Here is an 18,982-nt window from a genome sequence, read left to right as displayed (position 1 = left end):
AAACAAATGTACTGTAGGAAAAAGTAGGTAGTACTTCTGAAGTGTAGTCGCTGACAAAAAAAATTGATGTCAAATGGAAATTTATTAGGAGAGACAGGAATAAAAGCCACCAGACGAGGTTGTGAATAAATTAATCAACATGGGCGCAGAATTCATTGGGTAAGGCCGAATCCATGGAGATGCAAATAATTCCTTGGTGTCTTTGGAGTGAATCGGATAATCCAGAATTTTTCTGTTCATCCAGTTCCCGGTATCACGACAATTTGTGCGGTCCAAGTCAACTGAAATGGGTTTTACTGGCAGCCAATAAAGCAAAGCACCTAACCAAATAGTTTGACACGTCCCAGCCTTTGGTGAAGGTTCAACAAAACTTCAAAGCTACGATTTGGCTTGCAAGTGTTGCGCGTTGAACACAATTTCACACATAGTTTACGTTTATTATCAGCAGAAGCTGTTTTTCAAGCTTTATTTGAACTCCTCTTCCAGTTCTCAGACCTGGACTGCTTTCCAGCCCCATCTGGGTTTAGGACCTGAGTCTGGAACTGCCATTCGGGCTGCCTGTTATGTCTTCACGAGTGGCGAGCATCCGCATGCTGTAATACCAAAACAAGTTCAAAGATATTTGCTGTGACTGAACGCCAAGTCATGGTTGTGCAATGAGCTGGAAGATTAACAGTCCCGGTCGTTGCCGACTGTAAATTCTTGGCTCTTATCGTGATTTGTAATTTCCGTAAATGTGATGAGGTTTAATAGCTTTCCGTATGACGAGTGAAAGAGGACCCGACCGATAGCGTTATGTCTTGGAGACCTTTTTTGCAATCAAATATCAAAAGAGAGAAGAGAATTAACATCATTTGTATGGACTGAGTTTTTTTTTTAAGGATTTTACCTTTATAATGGATACGAAATTCGTTTTTTAAAAAGATGATTCTGATTATTGGAAAAAAAATAATCACACGATTAATTGAAAAAAATGTTCAAATCTTCCCCCTCAATAGATTTCCATCACATTTCTTTTGTAACATCGACTCTAATAGATAAGCTGGGCTAGTGGTCAAGCATGCAACATCTTCTGTTCGGTGTAATTGACCGTAACTGCTCGGAAACACGAGCTTGTTTTACTTCCAGCAGACACAGAGCGGAATAATCCGTCCACGAACCGCACGTGCTCACATTTAGCAGCTTATTCATCGGGATCATCTGGGATTTAATTGAACATGTATGGCCACCATTTGATACCCCAAACATTTTTCCATGTGCCTTTTAAAAATCAAGCTCAGTGTAATCTTGGCCAAGGTCTTAAGATTGCTTTTAAGTCACCCAGAGCAAGAAGTGAGTTGAGGCCTGCCGATGACATCCAGCTTGCTCTTAGCGTCCGATGGGGCAGTTGTGAGCTCATGTTGGAAGGAAGTCACTTCGCCATTGGAAGTCAGCGACATCTGGCTAAGCCCAGGAAGAAAGGCAGGATGCGTGCGAGCCAGGTATCATTGTAAACGATGGAAAAAACTCATCATGCTTTGGAGAGCACGACAGAGTACCGTTAGCGTTCCGCCTTCTCTGGCGTCCCCGCCTTGACTCGAGCACCTTGTGTTTCCCAGTGTCATATCCTAATCCGTGGGAGCCGCCCATGGAGGTTCAGGATCTAGGTCAGCAGCTGTCAACTCCAGTCTGCCGCCTTTCCAAAACGATGACGCAAGAGAACATTATCAAATGTTTATCTGACTCTCTTTCCCTTTCATTTCTTCTTCCCGACAGCAACGGGGCGGCGCTTTCTGGTCTGCTTTGTTTAGAAAAAGTCATGAATTGACTTGTGTGTACATTTATCACAGTTGTGATAAATTATCTCGGACCAACATTCGCATCTGAAGGGAAGATTTATGGTTTAATTACCGTGCAAGGTCCTTGGTGTACTTTGCAGAACTGATCTGGTCTTCTTGGTCAGTATCTGTAGATGTGTTTTTTTTGCAAGGATGAAAAGTTCCTAAGCCTCGACATCTCAGGTAGAAGTGTCTGCCTGACTGTCTGAGGCACGCGACTCCCCCACGTCGCTCACATGAGCTCAGCTTCCAGGTCGCACAACACGGACTCAAGTAATTGACCCAAATCAAAACGCTGGGGGGAAAAAAAATGCCCGCCCGGGGTCAAGCTTTGTTCTTCGACCCTCGTTTTAATACTTCCTCTGGCCTTCAGTCCAGACAAGCTCATTATCTAGTCAAGCAGAGTAAATAGGTAAGCTAACGTAGGCCTCAGGGTAATATCGTTTCCTCTGCGGGACGGGGATCGTTTTTCTCTGATTATTTTTTCATCTAAGTGATGAATTATCTTTTCTTACCAAATGTCTTTTGTGTCATGAAAAAGAATTTGGATGGATGAGTAAGGGTCACGGCTTCTTGACCTGCAGCAGATGTTAGTTGCGACAACTATGCTTTTATTCTAGATTTAATTTGTACAAATTGATTAATTAAGATGAGTTATGACCTAAGACACCGTGTTCATCTCTCAGGAATAATATTTTCTGTCGCGCAGGCTTTCCACGCTTAAATCGATTTCACGCTGATGCACACGCAACGCCGATTCGACGATATATATGCGGGATGTTCGCTTTGCTCTGAGGTCATATATTTGCCGTCTTGTGATGATGTGACTGACAGGACCCAAGTGAGACGGGGACCCCCTGAATCCTCCCCTCAGCTGACGGGGACCTCCCGTACCGTCAAGCGGTATCCGTCATCCTCCGGGCCCATCACTTCCAACGCGCTGCCCGCCGGCAACGCCCACGCAAATGAGCACGGGAACTCCCATGGACAAAGACACGGGCATGACTACTTTCACAGACCGACCAGTAACAACCAATTCAACAATGTGCTGTCGCCAGCAGGTAAAAAAAAAAAACTGTCGAAATAAATGCACACTTAACATTTTTGCCCGGCCTTGGCATGTCAAAACAAACAACACATCCGAATAAATACTGACACATCCTGCTGTGTCACTGAAAATTAGAACATGGGCCCAAAAAAAAAAATAATATTGGCCGTGTCCCAAATCTGCTCATCTGCATTCTTGCTTCTGCAGAAGAGTCTAAACACTTATTGGCACTCTGCCTAGTCTCCTATAAAGAATATACTTGAAGTTATTTTTATTAGATCACTTTAAAATGAAGTCGAGAGTAGCGGCGGTATGCTTGTTGGTCACCCTCACCTCTCTTTGCCCTCTTCACTCATTCACCCATCTAAAACACCCTCTCGCAAAGATAAAGGCCTTACTGTATCTGCTGCACGAATGTTGGCCGGCCGGCCGGTAGTTGCTCATTTGACTTCCAGCGTGCCAATGGTGATTATCGGTACACGCCCTTGTGCGTTTATAAACTGCCCGTCACTTTTCCGAGAGATGAGCAGAGTGTCGCAGTGAGGAAGGAGGCATGGAGATCTCCTCCGCTTTAATTCTGATTGTGCTCCTTCTCAAACGGATGTGCGTGTGCGTTCCAGGAGCTAACCTCACTTCTAACTTGGACCGAATAAAGATTGTTTTCACGCCCACCACGTGCCGCCGGGTGTGCGGAAACGGACGCTGCTACAATAGTTGCGAGAAAGGAGACGTGACCACCGTCTACAGTGAGACTTCGCAGCAACTTCAGCAGCAGCAACAGCCGAAGACGTCGGGCTTTCGACTCTGTGAGTCTTCATCTTCTTTTCCCTTGGCTGGTTCTCTACTTCTCACAGTCCCAATATCTTTTTTTTTTATTTTCCACGGTGGGCTTGACAAAATGGGTTCCCAGTGTCATGCTGTCTATTCTGAATACTAAAACTCAGAGTAGGAGATAGAAAAAAAAAATCTGAACTGTCAAAGAGAAATTGAGGTTGGAGTAGAGCAGATTAAAAGCAGGGTCTGTAAAGAAGGACTAATCTCCCCAAACACATTTAAGAGATGGTGGTCCCACGCCCCCACCACTTACCCCCATCGCTTTGCGGTTTGCACCTCGCCGTTTAACCATTTATCATGCTCACCGGGAGAGCACGCTAGTTTGAAAGACGAGAACGGGCGCGACGCTAAAACTGAACAACCAGCATGAGCAGGGATTACATAAAATTTATCCACAGTAGTGTCCCTGGGAAGGGAGAAGGGTGGTCAGACCAAGGTCAAGGGTCGCGACCCTGCGTGTTTTTATTTCTTCAGTCGCAAAAGTCCTGCTAAGGCTCAGACTAATTACCGCTTGTGGATTAGCGGTGACGGGTACCACACACATACAAGGCCTTAATGGTTACATAAAAACAGGTGAACAATCTCGCCTATATGAATGAGCTGTCTTGGTTTTCATTTCAATATTTTCAGCATCCCGGCAGCAATGTCGTATTCCTACCACCCCCCCCTCTTTGAGAATGATTTTTATTTCCCTGTCAGTCTCCATTATGTCAAAGTCAAACATGTATCGAAAGGCGGTGGTGTGCTTCCTGTTATCACTTGGGCGTGCGTTTTCATCAAGGAATGTCAAGAGGACGGCAAACAATTATCTCATGCTTTTGTTATGCTCCCTACGCAGTAAAAAAAAAAAAAAAAGCCCGGCTTGGGTAATTATAACAGACTCCCTTGCGCACAGCACTTGGAAACATGACATCACATGGGGTCCACGTCCGTTTATAGACAAACATCAGCATGTTCCGTTTGGTCATTTGAGTGTTTTTTTTTTGGAGCCGACACATAAATACTGCGCGAGGTCTATGAATAGTTTCAGCTCCGGGTGGGACTGGCCCGACGAGTGCAGACTCGTTCTGAAAGAATTTAATAGCCCCCTTGAGCTGATACGATAGCCAGCATATCTAATCAAAGGAGGCCTTCCCCTACTCCTGAACAGTAACATTGCTGATAACCCTGAAAAACCGATACAATTGTCTCGTGTTGTCCCCCGCAGTCTTTTGTCAGATCCCCTGTCGAAACGGAGGCCGCTGCATTGGCAGGGACCAATGTTGGTGTCCGTCCAACTCTACCGGGAAGTTTTGTCACTTGCCGGCTCAGCCTCACACGAAACCCGCCGTCAAGGACTCCAGAAACTCCGGACACAAATCTCCCTCCCATTCCACGTACACGCTGCCACTTTCCAATCAACAAGGTACTCCACTCAATAAAAACTTAAATATGCCAGACGAGCAGCTGTAAAATTCTTATTTGTCCTTCCCAGCATCACTTCACCCATCCTTGGTCAAGGTCCACATCCAGCACCCGCCGGAAGCCGAGGTCCACATCCACCAAGTGGCTCGGGTCCAACCTGGCCAGCGGTTGCCTGCCACCGAGGGGGCTCACTCCGTCCAGCAACGCTCTCAGCCTGGCAACGGCCACGAGCTCGCCGTCGGCGGCAGACACGTACACACCGGCGAGGACGATTACGCTAGAACACAGCATCGTCAGAATGGACATGTGGGAAGGTGCTTCCAGGAGACGGTTGACGGACAGGTAAGATTAACACCAACACGAAACCTGGCTGAAAACCCTCGACCACATTACAGTAAACTATGTTGCTAACCAAAACAGGAGCACCTATCAAGGCATCACGCTATATAAACTGTTCAAACATAATGCTCCAACATACCTGTTTGGCATGTTGTCGGCTATTTTCCGTTTCAAATTTTCTTTTGGAGCTCGTTCTAAAGTTTTGTTTCGGAACTTTTTGTACGATGATTTCGAACGAAATGGTCATGATCCAGAGTTAGTCACACTGGACTTGTGTCTCCAGCCTGACACGAATGTTTGTGTGTATTAGATTACATCTCCCATTTTCCACAGTTGTCCTCACTTCTCTTGCCAGTGTAGCCGTTTGGTGCTTTGCGAAAGAATGATTTCTGTGTTTTCACTTGAATTTCGTAAATCTCCATTGGCCAAAATCCACTCAGTTCAGCAAGGAATTTCTCCTAATTAGCCAAATGTCCCTGATCCAATTGCCAGGAGGTCGATGCTTGATAGTTACCGAAACCAGTCAAGCTAAGGTCTTCATGTTCTCTCTACATTTGTAGATTCTACAATTTTGCAGAGCCAATTATTGCCAAACTTGTTTCCGATATTTACCACCGATTCGTTTTTTTGCAGTGTGGAAATCCTCTGCCGGGCTTAACCAAGCAAGATGACTGCTGTGGCAGCGTGGGAGCCTCCTGGGGTCTTAACAAGTGCCACAAGTGTCCAAGCAAACCAGGTAAGCCACCACTGACCAGTCGTAACTGGATTGAAAGGTCACATGACACAAAGAGATAAATCCCATCATCTGGTGGCTTACACACATTTGCTACATTTGTGTTTATATGGAGCTATTTTTACCAGCTGTGATGTCTCAAAGCAAACAAGACCACACAGATGGAGGAGTGAGTGGCCTGGTTGTCCATGTTCATTTCACAATTGGGTCCACTGTCGGAGTTTTTGCATAGTTTTGCTGTAGCTAAACCAAAACCAGTTCTCGAATAGGCCCCCCATCTGTTGCCCAAAGACAGTTTTGAAGTGTACTTTATGAATGATAAACACATGGAAATGCCAGGTGGATCTTGTTGTGTCCATTTACAAGTATATATTTGTATATTTTTGTGTGGTGATATTAATTTGTTCATATTCTGCTTTTGTATACAAACACCAAAAAACCACAAACCACAATTTGCCCCCTTTTTCTTTTTAAATGCAGTTTCCTATCCAGATTTTTGTTTATTGTTGGCTTTTTGGTCAGTAATCTAATTTAGTTGTTTCTAATTAGTAGCGATTCAAAGCATTTATCACCGATTTAAAGACTACCGAGAACCGGGGAGTGCGAATAATTAACGCAGTCAGTCGTCATTAACTTTCCGAAACGACTGCGTTATTTGACTATCCCGTAAAAATGACTTTTTTTTCTTCTATAAAACTTGGAAAGCATATAAAAGTATGAAGATGCTGTTGCTAGCGAGCACCACCCAGCCTGCGGGCATAACGAAGCGGTCGTTGAGGAAATGAACAAGCGTAATTCATCTGCTTTCCAAGTTGAGCTGCGGTAGGTTTGAGAAACAGCAGCAGGCTGGTTGCATGCTGACAAGCTGGGTGGGCGGCGACACTTCAAACTGTACACAGAGACTCTTACTCGACCTGACAGTCCTGTGTGTTTTGCAAAGGAAGGGGGCGGGGCTTAATTGCGTACCCACACCAAGGCAAGCAAAGCAGCAATAGTGGCATCAGCCAAAGCCACAAATGTCGGTTGGCTGTCAAAGTCCTTAAGCTGTGTTTAATATCTTCTTAATCAGAAGCAGACATCATCCTTCCATCCATCATGGATCTATTCTTTCCTCCTATATCGCTCATCTCCAGTCAACACTTTTCCCTGAGCTCACAGATGTTCTCCTCCGGTGCTTTGAAGTTCCAACTAGAAGCACAAGCGCTCACTCTTCTTCATCATGTTGGCGGTATACTGTCGGCCCGGGTCACACGGAAAACGAGAAGGAAAATGAAGTCATATAAAGCTTTAATAAGAAAAGTGCTTCGAATTCCTGAGTGTTATTGTTCTCACTTTAGAAACTTGGCGAGATGTTTAAGGTGCATTCCTCCAAGCGTGGCCTGTGGTTGACAGGAGCAATATGGAACCAAGGGGGAGAAAATGGCCCCTGAAAAATGTTGTTGCTCTTTTGTTCTGTTTCAATGTGAAAGGGTCAGTTGTCAGTTTGCGATATGGGATGAGACTCGTCGAATTTTAGGGCTCTCCTGCGTATCCGGTTTTATCCTCAAGAGAAAATGAATCCTTAAAAAGCTCCGAGCCAGGATTGCGTTGCGATGATTATATCGGAATGTTTTTTAATAAATCTATATCAGGTTCCTTCGGTAAACTTTTGCTCATGACACTTGGCAGCCCTGCCATTCACAACTATTGGAATTCCACAATCCATTTTTCTCTTCATCTGTCAATGCTGGGCAGCTTCCCTGTTTGAGACGCTCCCATGGATGAGATGATGGGAAGTCTCATGGAAGATCACACGTTCCGCCCCAGGACCTTAAGGAACCACCACACCCATTTAAAACGTGGCTCGGTCTACCCCACTGGGTCAGCCAGGTCTTTCTCGTGTCATTGCCCTTCCATCCAACTCGCCCCTTTCCAGAATTTGGGAGTTGCCCGGCTTCGTCACTCACTCCTCAGGCGGCCTCACATTATGTCAGAAATTGCCCGTTGAGGTATGACGTAAGATTCACATCTACATCCTTCCATGTGAACTCTGCTCAGTTCCTCAGTCATGGTTTCTAACATTCATGGAAAGAGCCAAATTCTGTTTGGAACCGCTTTTGATTCCGCTTTGATCAATCAAACACTTATAAATGGCCAACGAAAACCAGAGGTGCTACAATTTGGTGTGGGGAAATAAGCAAGCAAAGAAACAGATGCCCTGGAATTATTCCACAGCAGCTTCCAATTTAGATTTGATAAAGACCTCAAATCACGTTCGGAGTGTTGACTTGCTAATGTATCACCGTGCGTTTAATGAGGACTCCGAGTCTTACCGCAACGGGAAATAAAATCTGATATATTTTCAAAGTGGTGTTGTATTTCATAATTGGATGCATGCGATGTTGATCAAATTTTTATGAGGAATTCACCCCTGGCATGTCTTGCTTTGGAGCCATCCCAGGTGGTTAATGCGCCACAGTGAATTGGAGATTAGGGAGGAATGTCGGTCTGTTTTGAATGCGACTTTGCACACCCGTCAACATTAGGCCTCCGAATGCTCGGAACATACTTTCCGCTCAAGATATATGAAAACAACTACGGAAGTTGTTATTTCGGAGGAGATACATCCCATGCGTTATCTCTGGTGTTAAAATGTGGCACCAAGTAAAGTTGATGGAAAGCAGCCGTGCAAATCATCATTGCGTGTTGGCGCGTGCCAAGGAGACTTTAAAAGCAAACAGCTTCCCTTCGAGCTGTTCCCTCCAATCAAATGTTGACTCCGAGGCCAAGAGGAGAAGGCTTTGGCATCTGACGGGGGTCAAAAGACTTAATCCGTTCATTGATTAGGGTGCTTGTGTGTGCCCCTTGTTTCCTTTGTGCGCCACCAGTTTGTTCCATGGCAGTTTGTCAGGAGGAGAATTACCGGAAAAGGGTCCAGGGGAGGTCTTGGCCGGGAAAGTTTTCCAAGAAAGAGGCCCTCAATGGAATAGTTTGACTTTCTCCAGTTCCTTTAGATCATAGGTGTCAAACCCGAGGCCCGGGGCCACATACGGCCCACCACATCATTCTATGTGGCCCGTGAAGACAAATTATGCATCGACTTCATGTATCAATACTAAAGTTACAATTTATTTTCCATTTTGCATCTTTTGGAAATATATGGATCTCCAGATAGATCCACAGAAACATTGATGAAGGTTCTTCGAGTCATACCAGCGAATCAGCTACATTCTAGCCGGGGTGGTCCCGCAGAAATACTGAATTAAAAGGCCATTTTAGTATACCTAAAATCCCCATGTGAGCATAAAATCCATCTCCTTTCTCAGCCCCTTACTTGTATTTTGCATAAGACGTCCTTTCATTTGCTCAATAGGGTCGTCCCTGATCCGAAAAACAGATTTAGGACCGAGCCGCCAATCAGGGAGCTCCAAGGGATGTGAATTACAAGTCAGGGAATTCAACCAAATATTATTCAACAGTTGCCAGTGGCATTCACAACACAATTGAATGGAGACAGACAAAATTAGTGAGGGGTGACAAAGTCTTTTGTTAATCGGGGGCTAAATGGATGGACAACAATTGGAAGTGTTTCTCTGTACATTCAGTGGATACAGACCAGTACCGCGTCTCGACTCATTGTAACCAAGGGCGACGCTAATGATGCACAGCTTGAGCTCACTCTTGCAAGTGGCTGCCTGTGAAACTCCGCACAGACATTTTCGACTCAAACGATGGTAGGAGCCAGCGTGAGACAGCACGCATCATTAAGTGATCCGAAAACAAGGTCGGCCTTAGATTTGTGTACCGCACCAGAAACAACTTGGCCTTATTTTTGCAGCATTAGACTCAACTTAACAAAACAATAAGGAAGCTCACGACGAGATGTCTACAGTTTAAATCAGGGGTGTCAAACTCATTTTTGTCACGGACTGCATTGGAGCGCCGTTAACCCAAATAAATGCATGAACGTCTCATATTATATACACAACAAACTGATGAATATCAAGTTTTGAAGACTAGTAGAAACATTTTTAAAAAGTGAAGATAAGTTGCAATTTTAGTACTGACACAAAGTCTCGACAAATATAATTACACTGCCGGCCATATTTGGCCCACGGGCCATAGTTTGACACCCCTGGTCTAAATGTTCATTAGTTGGATTTTCAGGACTTTAATAATCCCGAAAGGAACTCACTGAACTGAAGCAAACATTTCTTGATGCAACGCCCGTAGGTTCACGTTCATGACCATTTCAGATACATGTCAAAGTTGCTCCTGGAAGAGATAGCAGCCTCCTTTGTATTAATAAGCTTCATTGAGACAGACCGACCTCTCCCACTGGGTTTCCCTTGGCATGTGCGCCCCGCTGTCACTCACGCCAGACTTTCCCTGATCCCGTCCCTGCAGGAGGGCATGCCCAGCACCCGACCACAACAGCTCATTACTCGGAAACTTTGCAGGCGGATTAGGCTGGTGTGGAGGAACATGATGCGGTGGGCAGACAGGAGTGCGGGCGTCACTCTGACACAGCCCCCCCCCCCCCCCCCCCTTTTTTTTTTTTCGCCATGCCCCCTTCATACTGACCCACTTCTGCTCTGTCAAACCTTCAGGTGTGCTGAACCCGCTTGGTCCACTGGGTCACAGTGGGAACAAAACACTTTTATTCCCAGGAAGATTCTATTTGGCACATTCCAGACACTCCTGGGAGAGTGGCACAGATTCATGATTTGGAATTAATCATTGGGGACAATTCCAGGAACTAAAATATTATTATTATTATTATTATATAAAATTTAATTTTATTATTATATTTATTCACATAGTTGCATCTATTCACTTTTTTAAGTCAAAAATTATTTTCAAAAATTATATGGCCATTTTTTCTTCTCGATTCTCAAACGCGTCTGCCCGAGCTTGGATCTGACAGTGATGACAAGAAGGACAGAATTACATAATGATTACTTTGGAAGAAGCTTGCAATATTGTGACTCATCTTGCATGACTCAAGAGCAAGATAAAAGACGTTCGTGTGTAATTGTTTTAATGTGTTGGAAACATGCATACACACACGGTGTGACTTTTTTTTGCTTTTTGAATGACCACATTGACCTGTGTGTATCTTTATCTTCTTTCTTAATGGAGCATCCTGAGGCTTAACCCGCTGGCGAGTGACTAATGACCTGATGTTTTTCAACCATCTATCACCGACAATATGGCCGCAGTGGGGCACGAACCAAGCGCTGATTTATTTACCGCAGCATACTTTCATATGGAAACAAACTATTCTGTTCGATGGCAGCGCTGTCATATTAAAAAAACTTTAACGGGGCTCCATTAGCATCTGTTCACTCACTCCCGTGTGGCCCAGCTGTGGGTCGCCTCATTTTTTCTGTTGCCAAGATGCTCACATCTGCAAGTTATACGTTCCTCTCGATGAATGCGATGCTTTGTGTTCTTGCATCCCTTAAAATATCGTTTTTTTTCGCTCCGCAGCGTACGCGGTGATTGCAAACGGACAAGTGGAATGTCCTGTCGGATATAAAAGGATGAACGCCACGCACTGTCAAGGTAAGAATCAAATGGGATGAAAAAAAAATCCATATGTTTTCTACATACGGACCCCCCGAGGACTTTCGTTTTTCTTCCCGTGTGTTCGGCCCCTGTGGCGTAGAGGTCAAGACCACAATTAGCCTTTCTTCAGCAGCCTTTGATTGAGTTCACTTTAAGTATGTCGACTTATGTGCCGGTTTGGCCCACACGAGTCGTGGAGGAGATGCGATGTGACTTGCTAGCTTGTCCATCCATCTGGTAAAAAAAACAACATCAAGTCACTCCTGGAAAAGAAAACAGCAGATTTCGCTTCATCACAACATCCCAGAGGGGGGATGGCTGTCAAGTGTCTGCTAGGTCAGGTCCAAAAGAGCCACACATGGTGTCCAATGTGTCGACATGGAAGCAGTCTGACCATTTAGAATAAATATATTTAATATTGGAGCCATTTGGGTTATTTATTGAAATAAAAAAAAACATTCGGAGGTCTTCAAGCAGGTGCTAGTTTTCAGGTTGGATCTCAGATCTGCTTTATTGGCCTCAGCTCAAAGGGTTTGACTGAAAAAAAAAAAGAAATAAAACTTTTTTTTGTAGACAAGGGCACATTTGTCTTTCAAGCAGGTGAAATAATGTATCTTTAATACATTCATGCTTTTCCTATGCGATGGTTTCAAGATGTTCCTCCATTGCAGCTGCTTATTTCTTTAATTACAAAAGCAGCCGAGCTGCCAGTCCCCCCCACTGTATTTTTTTTGGAACGTCTAATGTCCCTTTCAGCTGTTGCTTCATTCCCAGAGGCTTTGCTGCAAGTGCCAATGAGAAAAAAAATATATTTTTTATAAATAATTTTTGACTTTATTATCAAAATTGTGCCGACTAGCTTGCCAACTTCGACCTTCACCTCCATCTCGCTGCATTCCTCGTTTTCTTGATGCACTTTTGCCCCCATAATGTACATACGTCTATACTTTTCGACCAGAAAAGTAATTGTCTTATCCCGCCTTTGGCTAAAACAGTTAATAGCCAATTTCCTTTACAGCGCTCCTATGTAATACTACAGGTGGCCATTTTTTTTTTTTAATAATATTTAAGAATGTAAGGTCAGAAGACACCATCTCGACCTTTCACAAATACTTGATTAATTCCATTAATTACATCTGTCTCGCATTCAAAGTCAAAAATGATGTTGAGATTAGTGCAAGTCAGGACAGGGTGTCATTGAAAGTCAACGTCAATCCCAGTCAACCCAGCAGCAGACTGTAACAATAGCGCTAATCTCGAACTCCACCAAACGGTGGATTAGAGACCCCATGTGACGAAAGGCTGAGCCCAATCCTGACCTGAACTCTGACCAGAAAACATACTGCTTGAACTTTACATTTGCACAGTCCAGCGGGACTACAATGGGTAAAATAAATTAAGTGTCTGACTCCCGGCTCCTGGCTGGTACTTTAACTTGTTTTATTGCCTTTGGAGCTGAACTGGGACTCGGTTGGTCAGTCAGTGAGAAAAACAAAGCCTCCCTGACCTGGGATGTGTAAAGCACCCACTTCTGCCTGTCTCTCCTGCTTTTAAAATGAATGAACGTCAATTCCTCCATGCATGTGTTTTCTTCACGTCATCACTCCTCCTGTATTTCATACCGTTAGGTAACTTCAAGCATTCCACTCGTCATCACCTCCAAGCAGCTGGCATTTGTTTTTTTTGTAACGATACGATATTTTGTCACCTTTCGAACGATTCCCAAAACTTACATCATTGTTGGTCTTGACGGCTTTGCATACTCAATGTAAAAGAAATGTGAGATTCATTTCCAGGAGATGGTTTGCAGTTCCAACTCTGCCTGTCAGGATGAAACAAAGCTCCAAGGCTAACGCTTTGCATATTTTACAGATATCAATGAGTGCCTGCTGCCGGGAATCTGCAAGAATGCAGAGTGTCTCAACACCAAAGGAAGCTACAGGTGCACGTGTAAGCCTGGTTTCATGTTGGACCCTGCCAGAAGCCATTGCGTCTGTAAGTATTCACTTGTAAAATTGGAGGTGGCAGTCGTTTAGCCCGGAAGATGTGTACGCTCGGGAACTGGCCGACAGCAAAGATTCTTATGATGTATTAACAAGTCCCTAGTTTGAACATTTTCCATTTCAATGATATCATAGCTTGCAATGTAATAGCGCCGTTTATGTGATGTGCAACGAATAATCGGGGAGGAATCGATTTACCAAATTAATCGATGATTGTTTTTTGTATAATCGATGAATTGTTTGGATATCTTTCGCAATTCAAAATTGGCCAAATGCTTAGAATTTCAGCTTCTTAACAGTAAATGCTATTTAATTTCTTGTGTGGAATTAAAATATAAAGTTTGATTTTACTTTGGAAAATAATGATCAACAATTCTGACTGTTCTTGGACCATATCCAAAACGGAATCATAATTAATTTAAATTTCCCTTTAAGACAGGATTTTAAGTAACAGCTTGGATTTTTTTTTTCGTAAATCCAATTCCTTGATTAATCGGCAACATAATCGGCAGATGAATCGAAATAATCCTCAATTGCAGCCCTAATGTGATGATGTACTATCTCCGCAGCTGACAAGGCCGTTTCAGACCAGAAGGCGTTTTGCTACAGATCGGTGTCAGCAGGAACATGTTCGCTGCCACTTTCTCTCCACATCACCAAGCAGATCTGCTGTTGCAGCCGCGTGGGCAAAGCCTGGGGAGATGGCTGCGATCGCTGCCCTTTACCCGAATCTGGTATGTGGCTCCACACAAATATTCTCCAAGGTCATGTACTCAATCTACAAACACATTCCGTCTTGAGTTTTGCATATTTGCTTAGTTGCTGATGTTTGTAGCTCTAAAAATGCTACTCGTGAAGGTTGTCGGTGTTTTTGAAAGCCATCTCAAAGAACGATGAATTGAGACGTTCAGTCAGTCAACACCCTTCTCGTCTGCCAGCTTTTGCAAATGAGTTCGGAATAATCACAATTTGTTTGAAGTGGAAAAAGACCAAAAGCATAACAGTTGTCATATTTTGGAGGCCGCACAAGAGTGGGAGTCAGTTTTAGGGTTATCGCTCATGTCCACTGAGAGAAACTCAGAAACAGAAAAAAATAGCCTCGCCAAAAGAAACATGGGAAACTGTCAACATTTTTGTCATACAAACCCCGTCATTTGAGATTTCACGGGGAGAACTGTATGATTTAGCCAGTGATTTTAAAGAATCGTCATAGATCAAATATCATAGACCTCCATGATGTTGCTTTGACCAGGACTGACAAGTAGCCTCTGATCTCTTAGATCCTGGCTTTTGTATGGCCTGACAAAGAGCTAGTCATGATCCGAACAAAGCACTCGGGCTTATTCCTTGTGACCAGGTAACAAGATCCTGCCGACTTTTATACCAACTTTCACCTCAGCTCCGGTGTGGTGTGCTGCGGATTATATCAAGGCTAATTTTCATCCACACCTTCATCAGCCAGTCAGTCCCTTCTTCATATTTAGCTGTCTCGACGTTTTTCCAGGTTCCTTGGGCATTAGGTTGCTTGTCTTAGGTCAAATAGAGGACAGTGCACTTCTAGCTTGTAATGGATTCACCATCTCTGAGGTTCGCTGGGCTCCGACTGTCTGTCTAGTTTGTAATTATCAGCAAGGGGGTCAGTGAGTACGATGGAATCCTCTGAGGCTATTTGGGTATGCAAATATGCAAATGTATTTCCAAAAATCCTTTTGTTGGTTGCTCTCACTGAGTCTTCCATTACATTATAATAGAAAATTACACAAATGGAATTTAAAGATGAAATATGAATCACACCTTGGAAGTCTATTGTGGTATTATTTGGAAGCTGGAATACAACCTGAGACTTGGTTAGGACTAAGACGGTGGAGTTGAGGACCATGTAGTGTATCATCCTGCAAACTCCATCAGTTTTCAGAAGCTTGAATCCTGACCTGGTTTTGCTACCATGTTTTCCTCCATCCAGATCATTTCAAGGAGATCTGCCCAGTCGGTCACGGATACACCTACTCCCGCGCCGATGTTCAGATTTCCTTGCAGCAGCTGGGCCAGGATGATCTTCAGAGTACCGGTTTGTCCTGGGAGGAGCAGAACCCAACATATCCGCAGCTGCCATCCTCCCAGCCTCAATATCCCATTTACCCACAAAGTCCACAAATACCTCAGTGGCCAGAGTTACCCCGGCACCAACCTCACCATCCCTTAATCCCAGACAGAGAAACATCTCGGCAGCCTGAAGGTGAGAAGAACATGTTTACAAATGCAATGGCATCGAGGTTACTAATTATCTTCCTCTTCTTGTCTTCTCCTGCCAGATGTGGAAATTCAAAGACCGGTAAGTTCTTTTTTTGTTTTATAAAGGTGATAATTTAACCGACATGTGTCTGAATATGTGTTTGTTTTTCAGCCAGCTGTTGTGACCGACTCACCATCCAAATATCCAGGTATTATTTTTAACATTCTAATTTAGTTTATTCCTCAAGATCAAGAAAAAGTATGATTTATTGTCATTTCTATGTGGAGATATATTGCATGTTTTGTTTCAACGCAGTATTTCCAGTTACGCTCTTTACATGCTCTGCTCTCGCGCCAGCAAAAACACAGACGGTCCAATTTTAACATTTCTAATTCCGCTATTGTACTCTTTTAACTCGAAGAAAAGTCGGGATCGTTTTTCTTTTCAACTCGCCTGTCGAGTGACAGCTCAAGCAGTTGAATTTTGTAGAATAAGCAATGCGTAATTTAGGCAGAGCGTTGGTGGTTGTGTCCTTTTATACTGGACCCAAATACATCATAGCTAACATTATTCTTCCCTCCTTCCAGAAGTTTCTCCAAACTCACCAGCCAAGCCTGATCCAAAGGAAACAGCCCACACAGACTCAGGTAAGATTTATATTATAAAATCCAAGTAAAACAGCGTGATGGCTCCCATTGAGACTTTTTTTTTTTTTTTTGGGTCACACTTCACAGCATCTACCATCATAATAAGTCAGCCATATTGTTTTTTGGTCGAGACCCGACTGAGCGAGCTCATTACAAATTTTTTTTTGGTCTTTTAGGAAGTTTTGACAAGTGTGCAACCACTCCATCCATTTGTGGCCATGGGAAATGCATGCCTGTGCAGAGTGGCTACACTTGCCATTGCGAAGCAGGATTTCAACTCAATGCTCTGCAGACCACCTGTATAGGTGAGTACCTGGAAGATGGAAAAATGATCAACGTGAGCTGACTTTTTGTTCCGTTCTGTAGACGTGAATGAGTGTGAGGACGAACCATGTGACAGAAAAGGGATTTGTTCGAACAGCTATGGCTCCTATAGTTGTCAATGCTTCAGCGGATACAGCCAAGCCATCACTCAAAACAGAAAGTTCTGTCAAGGTAAGTTGTGATCTTTTTTGGGATGTGCTTTTGAACATTAATTTTATTTTTTTTTCTTCCTTGCAGATATTGATGAGTGCAGCATGCCCAACAAATGCCAGAGTGGCCGCTGCATCAACACGGAAGGATCTTATACTTGTGAATGTGACAGCGGTTTTGCCAAGTCCTGGAGAGACCAATGCGAAGGTGACCTGGATGTTTGCACGCTTCGTGCTCGATAGCGACTAAACGTTCATGTCATTTTCCATTTTTTTTATAGATGTGGATGAGTGTCAGGATCCAAGCACTTGTCCTGATGGTGGTTGTGTTAATACTGTGGGCTCCTATCACTGCCGGGTTTGCAGCTCCGGCTTCAGGCCAATCAGCGATGGATGTGTAGGTAAGGTTACACAAAACACAAAGAATGTTTTTATATGTGATTTTTTTTCTGATTATGTTAAAAAAATATTTTTGCAGATAAAACAAGAATTGTATTGACAATATTGTCCGTATGGGAAAACTATCAGAAATTTTTATTCACCAAATGTCGTGTAAGCGTTCTGTGAGACGGCCGCAATTTTTTTTTCTTTTTTCAAACTTCTGAAAAGCATTGGGTTACATTTAAAAGCTGCCTTTTCCTAATGGAATTGCCAGACCCAACTGATGGCAACAAGCCCCGGCGGTAATGACCTGCCGACAGTCTGTGATCCAACATTGGTTTGATTAAATCGCGTTTAGTTTTTTTTTTTTAAAGCCCGACGACTGCTCATGTGTTTAAATGTATCGAAAATACATTTGTGTGTCGACTTCAGACAAGTTCGCCGTGTATGTTTTATGTCCGCCGTGCAGCGGTAGAAGGTCGACGTGACAGGTTCAAAAACCACAGCGATGACGGCTAGATCGGCCCGCCCCTTTCTGAGTCCATTCAGTTCCTCCATGTATGAAATATCAGCTCAGCAGCCCCACGGTAATATCCACAATATTATTTAAACATCTTCCCCTTGTTATTGTTGATCTTCTGATATCAGCGGCCCCCGAAAAAGATTGTTTATAATACTTCAATTTGGTAGAGTCCAAATATTTTCTCTCGGCCACAGCTTTGAACAAACAGCATGTTATTGTTGGAGAGCTCTGACCACTGTACAGTTGGGCCCGCTGGAAGCCGGCAGGATTTGATTAGCAGGGATTGGGTGAGGGGACCAGGGCAGTCACTGGAGATGTATGAGGAGGGTCAAACGGTCAACTCCCGACTGCGAAGAGGTCGGGACTTGCAAACAAATCTTCTCACTCAACCGCCGTGTTCTCTCGCTGTGGTCTATTAGATTTGAACGCACGTATGGTTGCTTTGAAGCTATTAAGACTCAACCCCGATGTGGCCCGGTTACATAACAACCCGATCGGTGTGACTTACCACATCCCCTTTCCGTGACCTTACACCCCTTTTAATATGTTTGGAAAGCCGAGCTCCTGGCTTCGAGGATTCCAGACGTGAAAAAAAAATGGAGACTAAATGAAAATGACTCAAAGTGTTTCTTCGGTGCATCATCTAATTGCCGTGTTTCCACGCAGAACTCCTCGTGAACTACTTTGTTAATCTGTAGCAATCTGGGAAGAATAAATAGGAGCTGAGAGGTTAAAGGTAAACATTTTGTCAACTTAATCCACATGCGGGCCTACTGGCGCTGCTCCGGCATAAACAGGCGGCTTTCCAGTTTTCGCTTCAATCTTCTGACGGGAGGACGGCAATTTGCGTCCAATTGGCCGGGTCGCCGATAAGCTTAATTGCCGTCGTGATAGCGAACAGCTCCATTGCCTTGTCAAAGTTTATCACACGCTTGCATGACTGCATCGGGCCAGAAAAAACTCAATCCAAGACATTCTCCTCTGTTTTAATTCCATG

At 43.9% G+C, this 18,982-nt stretch overlaps 1 protein-coding gene across 2 annotated transcripts in view; it reads left to right on the top strand.

The window, feature by feature from the left end:
- LOC148385241 (latent-transforming growth factor beta-binding protein 2-like) overlaps positions 1 to 18,982 on the top strand; it is a 55,477-nt gene that overhangs the window by 21,995 nt on the left and 14,500 nt on the right. For both annotated transcript variants that reach the window (XM_088400461.1, XM_088400460.1), the window contains 16 exons: positions 2,652 to 2,878; positions 3,486 to 3,671; positions 4,907 to 5,104; positions 5,174 to 5,445; positions 6,076 to 6,178; positions 11,648 to 11,722; positions 13,598 to 13,720; positions 14,298 to 14,462; positions 15,692 to 15,964; positions 16,041 to 16,060; positions 16,133 to 16,169; positions 16,549 to 16,608; positions 16,785 to 16,913; positions 16,975 to 17,103; positions 17,170 to 17,289; positions 17,363 to 17,482. In XM_088400461.1, coding sequence (XP_088256587.1) covers positions 2,652 to 2,878; positions 3,486 to 3,671; positions 4,907 to 5,104; positions 5,174 to 5,445; positions 6,076 to 6,178; positions 11,648 to 11,722; positions 13,598 to 13,720; positions 14,298 to 14,462; positions 15,692 to 15,964; positions 16,041 to 16,060; positions 16,133 to 16,169; positions 16,549 to 16,608; positions 16,785 to 16,913; positions 16,975 to 17,103; positions 17,170 to 17,289; positions 17,363 to 17,482 — 2,237 coding nt within the window. The remainder of the gene's footprint in view (positions 1 to 2,651; positions 2,879 to 3,485; positions 3,672 to 4,906; positions 5,105 to 5,173; positions 5,446 to 6,075; positions 6,179 to 11,647; positions 11,723 to 13,597; positions 13,721 to 14,297; positions 14,463 to 15,691; positions 15,965 to 16,040; positions 16,061 to 16,132; positions 16,170 to 16,548; positions 16,609 to 16,784; positions 16,914 to 16,974; positions 17,104 to 17,169; positions 17,290 to 17,362; positions 17,483 to 18,982) is intronic.

The sequence above is a fragment of the Syngnathus floridae genome, chromosome 16 (assembly GCF_059516105.1).
Source record: "Syngnathus floridae isolate MCC-2025c chromosome 16, RoL_Sflo_1.0, whole genome shotgun sequence".
In the NCBI taxonomy this organism is placed as follows: domain Eukaryota; kingdom Metazoa; phylum Chordata; class Actinopteri; order Syngnathiformes; family Syngnathidae; genus Syngnathus; species Syngnathus floridae.
This window is presented reverse-complemented; position numbering and strand designations above follow the sequence as displayed.